General features: G+C 52.2%; 1 protein-coding gene across 1 annotated transcript; it reads left to right on the top strand.

Annotated features, from left to right (window-relative positions):
* The first annotated feature begins 1,502 nt into the window (after positions 1 to 1,502).
* On the top strand, positions 1,503 to 5,031 carry DLX1 (distal-less homeobox 1). Its single transcript, XM_033168120.1, has 3 exons — positions 1,503 to 1,902; positions 2,840 to 3,039; positions 4,734 to 5,031. The coding sequence occupies exons 1-3, from the start codon at positions 1,590 to 1,592 to the stop codon at positions 4,986 to 4,988; spliced, it is 768 nt and encodes a 255-aa protein (XP_033024011.1). The 5' UTR covers positions 1,503 to 1,589; the 3' UTR covers positions 4,989 to 5,031.
* Positions 5,032 to 5,407: the final 376 nt, after the last annotated feature.

Raw genomic sequence — 5,407 nt, 5'->3', positions numbered from 1 at the left:
GCTTCCTTCACACCAAACACTGAAATCCTGATTGTGATTACCAAAAGTGGTAGAAGGGAAATGTGGGTTAAGGGATTCCCGTTAGGTTTGTTTGTTTGTTTTGTTTTGTTTTTAACAAGGGGTCTCAAGAGAGCAAAAGGCATTTTCTCACCAGTCTTGGCTCAGCAGCCAACACTGCGTTTGCTTTCCATATTGTCTGACAAAGAGTTCTGTGTTTGCGCTAAAGTCGGCACACTTTTTCAGCTGACCAATCCACTCCCAAACAAAAACATGAATGGCAGCCCCATCCCCGAAGCAACGCCGAAGGTTCCCAGGTAAACCTGTGAAAAGCATCTTCTTCTGAGGTCTCCTGCATCCCCATCCTGCGGGAAAAAGGGGCGGGGTATCTTCTTTGCCAGAGAAGGGGACTGTGATGATCTCTCCCCCCCCCCCACCTTTCCATAAGATAAGACACAAAGCCTTTGTATTGGGTAGGACAACGACATCATCTGCCCCTTTGGGGAGGGGGGCGAGGGAGAGCTGTTACACAATAGATCCCGTAACACGTGCGAAATTGATCAGATGTACCCTCCGTGGAACATCGCAGCCCCAAATGCACACACCTGACTATATACCACAACAACTTTGCAGAGGCGGGCTGGTGGCAGTTGCTGTTTTCTTTATAAGCAGCGAGGCATGGTGGGCTTCAGGCGGTGGTGCTAACCATTTCTGGACACGCACGCACGCACATCGTGTCCCAGTTACTGGTCCTAATATAATATTTGAACTTGAAGAAGCTGGACGATCTGTTCCCATCTCTCTGTGAGAGACGCCCTCCAAGGGGGAGATCTGCAAGGGGAGGAGGGGGTTAGAGAGAGAAAGAGAGAGAGAGAGAGAGCCCTTCCTCTCTCTCAATCCATCTGATGCTCTGACATCAGGTTGGTGGCGTTGCTGGAGGTAGTAGATAGCAAAATCGATTGGAGACGTCAGAGAGGGGTCCTGGAGCCTGAGATCTTTCCCTCTCCGTAGGAGGGGTTTTTGCGCCCCTCCTTCCTCCCCTGGGGTCCAGGGAGGGGTTTCTGGGCGGCCCCCCTCGCGCTGGCCCCGTCCAGCTCGGCGCCGTCGTCTCTGACTGCCTTCTCTCCTTCCTTCTGCTGCTTCTCTCCTTCCTTCGCCTCTCTCTCTCTCTCTCTCTCTCTCTCTCTCGCTCGGGTCCAGCAGGCGAGCCCCCGAAAAGCGTCTCCGGCCAATCGCGCGCGATCCTGCCAGGCGGCGGGCCAATCAGCTCGGCGGGCTCATGCATATTCATCGCTTTTGGCTGAGTCAAAGCTTTTAGGCGAGTTTGTGTAGATCTCCAAGCATCATGCCTTAGACTTTTTCAAAGAGACAAACTCCATTTTCTTATGAATGGAAAGTGAAAAGCCCCGGGCCTCTTAAATTGGGTCCTGAGAGAGAGAGAGAAAGAGAGAGAGGGGGAGAAAGGGAGAGAGAGAGAGAGAGAGAGACCCCCCCCCAAAAAAAAGGCAGGCTGGAGGAAGAGAGAGACAGAGACAGAGAGAGATCGCCAGGGAGAGAAAGAGAGAGAGAGGCACCCAAGGCAGCGGCGCGCAATGACCATGACTACCATGCCAGAGAGCCTCAATAGCCCTGTCTCCGGCAAGGCGGTCTTTATGGAGTTTGGGCCGCCCGGGCAGCAAATGCCACCATCGCCCATGTCTCACGGACACTATTCCATGCACTGTTTACACTCGGCCGGCCACTCGCAGCCGGACAGCTCCTACAGCGCAGCTTCGTCCTTCTCCAGACCGCTGGGCTACCCCTATGTCAACTCGGTCAGCAGCCACGCGGCCAATCCTTACATGAGCTCAGTGCAGTCCTACCCCAACAGCACCAGCTTGGCTCAGACCCGGTTAGAGGAGACAGGTACGTGCCTGCAGAGGGGAGGGGAGGGGAGCTGGCTGGGTTCTGTGGGGAGAAAGGGGGAGGAAACGGGGGGAGGGGAAGGGAGAGGGGGGGCTCTGGGAAGCACCAAACGACACCCCCCCCCCGAAAAGAAAAAGATCTGAAAGGGGGGAAGGAATCCCAAAGGAAGCATAATAATAATAATAATAATAATAATAATAATAATAATAATAATAATAATAATAATAATGCTATCACGCTACACCCCTCCTCCTCCTCCTCCCCAGTCCACAAGAGAGCAAGCAAATTCCTCCAGCCCAAGCCTCCAAGATCTCTGGAGTTTGCACACAAAGCCACCCCGTGCCCGGCTGGCAAAACCCAGAAAGAAATTCCTTCTCTTCTCTTCTCTCCTCTCCTCTCCTCAATCTCTCTCCCTCTCTCTCCCTCTCTTTCCCTCTCTCCACCCCCCCCCCCCAGATGTGCGCCTATTAGACTCGGCAATTATTTATTGCGTAGCGCTATAAACAATGTATGCAATTAAGGGTAATTAAACCTAAAGTGCCGCCGCCTGTAAAAATAGCAAACTTTCTTTCTTCTCCGGCGACCGAGCCTCCGGGACTCAGCAGCCTCTCTGGAGCTGCCGAGCAGAAGAAGAGGAGGAGGAGGAGGAGGAAGAAGAGGAAGAGGAAGAGGCAGCCACCGGGCTCCGGGGCTCCTTGAGAGTGGCGAGGAAAAGGAGGAGGAGGAGGAGGAGGAGGAGGAGGTGAAGGAGGGTTGCTTGACACGGCTGCTCCCGGGGCACCTCCAAGGCCAACGGATTTGTCGGGAGGAAAATTTGGGGCCCTTGTTAGGATTGCCTTATCATCAGCACCATCAACATCGCTGGTCATTGCCCATCCATCCATCCATCCACCCAGCCATCCAGTCCCTCACTGGCCCGCTTTCTTGCTTCTTGCAGGGGCCGAGACGGAGAAAAGCACCGTGGTGGAAGGCGGAGAAGTGCGCTTCAACGGCAAAGGGAAAAAAATCCGAAAGCCCCGGACTATTTACTCCAGTTTGCAGCTGCAGGCTTTGAACCGGCGGTTCCAGCAGACTCAGTACCTGGCTTTGCCCGAGAGAGCCGAGCTGGCCGCCTCCTTGGGGCTCACCCAGACCCAGGTAGGCAGCGCCAACAGCACCTGCATTCCCAGAGCATCCTTTGCGCCCTCTCAGCCCCATCCCTGCACCCCGAGCACCTTCTTGGCTGCCTCGCCTGCCCGCGGCCCTCTCTGCTCGCCATACTTCCCGAGGCCCAAGAGGCAAGATCCCGGGGGAAGCTGGGCGGGGTAGGTGGTGGGGCTGCTGCTGGTGGTGGGGCAGAGAGCCCCATGAAGCATCAGTCGAAAAAAGACTTTCTTCTGCTCCACTGCTGCCCCACCACCACGACCATGTTCGCTCTCCTACCTTCCGAAGCGCACTTAAGATTTAGGAAACTCCCAATCTCATTGACGTTTCTTCAAGAGCTTGCCATAAAATAAGTCGATCTCTCTCTCTCTCTCCCTCTCTCTCTCTCTCCAACCCCCGCGTTAAAATTCCAAGGAGGGGCATTGGAGAGTGGCAGGCCCGTTTTTAAGGGCAATTCTGGGAGAATGGTGTCCCCAGTGATAATAGCTGCCCCTATCCTATGCCTGGCTTACTCTGTCTTCCTGAACCCAGCGGAACTAATTCTCCTCCCTCAAACAAACAAACAAACAAAGGTGCCCAGGTGATGTCTTGAAGATGTAGGTGATTAGATCTCCATTTCTGAAGGATCTCAGCATCTCCTCCAGCGGTTTAATTGCCCGTCTTTCAAGTTTTGGAGGACCCTATTTAGTTTGGGTTAAAAGAAGGCTCCTCTCTCCCTCGAATCACATACAAAGGCGCGCGCCTTTATCTTCTCAACCACCATCAAATCTTCACCTTTGTCTACCTGAGAGAGATGTACGGGGTGGTGGTGGAATTGTACTTGTCACCCAAATAGATTGAGCCCCGTTGCAAAATGCGATTTTTCTTATTCTTGTTGTTTAAGTTGCTCCAAATAAAATACTTCATTTGTCTAGACTTGGGTCCCTCGTGGGCTTTGGAACCTGGGAGATCCGAGGCCTTTTGCCTCTGTGATGTATCACCCTCCTAAAACTTGCTTCTCTTGGCGCAGGAACTTTAATTAAGGGTGGCGGCGTGATTTCAGTAACTGTAGTTGGGATTGTCTTTAGGCCTTAAAAAAACAAAACAAGCCCTTAAAAAGCAAAAGCAAAACAAACAAACAAACAAAACTCGGGTGTTGCTTCAGATGAAAACCAACAGGCCTTCCTGTTCTCAATCCATGCATATATTTTTTTTATTTTAAAAAACTGTCCTTGTGGCTCCTCGAATGACCCACACACTTCGCTGTTGACGCATTTGTTTTGGGGGAGGTTGTTTTGTTTTGTTTTGTTTTGTTTTGTTTTGTTTTGTTTTGTTTTGTTTTGTTTTGTTTTGTTTTTTTGTTTTGTTTTGTTTACAGATGACCTAGTGCGGGGAGTGTGGTTTTGGAGGGCCGCTCTGCTCCTCCAAAGAAAGGGGAGACGTTAGTAGTGCGCCTCCATTTCCGGAAATTTGGTCCCCCGAGCGAAAGACGCTCGTTGGTATCAATCAAGCGTGCCTCCCTAGGGGTGGGGGATCACTGCCAAGCGTTGCCTTAGGCCTTGGGGTTGGTACCGTATTTCTCCGGGCAGAGACCCTCTGGGACACTGGGTGCCCTTTTCCCTGTTGCCTCCCGGGTTCTGTCTGGCTTGTCTTTTCTGCTGGCGCCTTCAACTTTCGTTTCTCTCTCTCTCTCTCCCCTTTGGGGACAGGTCAAGATCTGGTTCCAAAACAAGCGCTCCAAATTCAAGAAACTGATGAAGCAAGGAGGGGCCGCATTGGAAAGCAGCGCTCTGGCCAACGGCAGGTCCCTGTCTGCCAGTTCCCCCCCAGTGCCCCCAGTTTGGAACACCACCTCGACGTCGGGTAAGACCTCCACTGGGACCCCGGCCACTTACATTCCCAGCTACACGTCTTGGTACCCTTCGGCCCACCAGGAAACTATGCAGCAGCCTCAGCTGATGTGATTGGGTTTTTTTTTGGAGGGGAGTTTCTTTTGGGTTTGGTATTTCGTTCGTTTCGTTCGTTTTTTGGTTTTATTTTTTATTTTTTTAAAAAAGAAAATAATAATAAGAAAGAAAGAGAAAAAAATTGAACCAACAAGCCGATCTCCCCGTCGGCATCAACCAGAATACTTAAAAGAAAAAAGGGGGGAAATCACTAAACACCCCACACAAACGCGCGCTCGAACACTGTGGTTAGTTTGGGGAAAGCGCACGCACGACCCAAGGAGCCTGAGAAAAGGCAACGTGGGAAGAGGCGCCAGCCCAAAAATAAAAAAGGAAAAAAGGACACGCTACGCTTGGACTGTCTTTGGGAAAGTCGTCCTGGGCGCAGCCGCTGCTGAGCTGCCGGGCGAGGCAGGCACAGATGCGACGCGGGGCTG

Source organism: Lacerta agilis, chromosome 1 (genome assembly GCF_009819535.1).
Source record: "Lacerta agilis isolate rLacAgi1 chromosome 1, rLacAgi1.pri, whole genome shotgun sequence".
NCBI lineage: Eukaryota > Metazoa > Chordata > Lepidosauria > Squamata > Lacertidae > Lacerta > Lacerta agilis.
The sequence above is the reverse complement of the archived record's forward strand: the minus strand, read 5'-3'. Positions and strand labels throughout refer to the sequence as shown.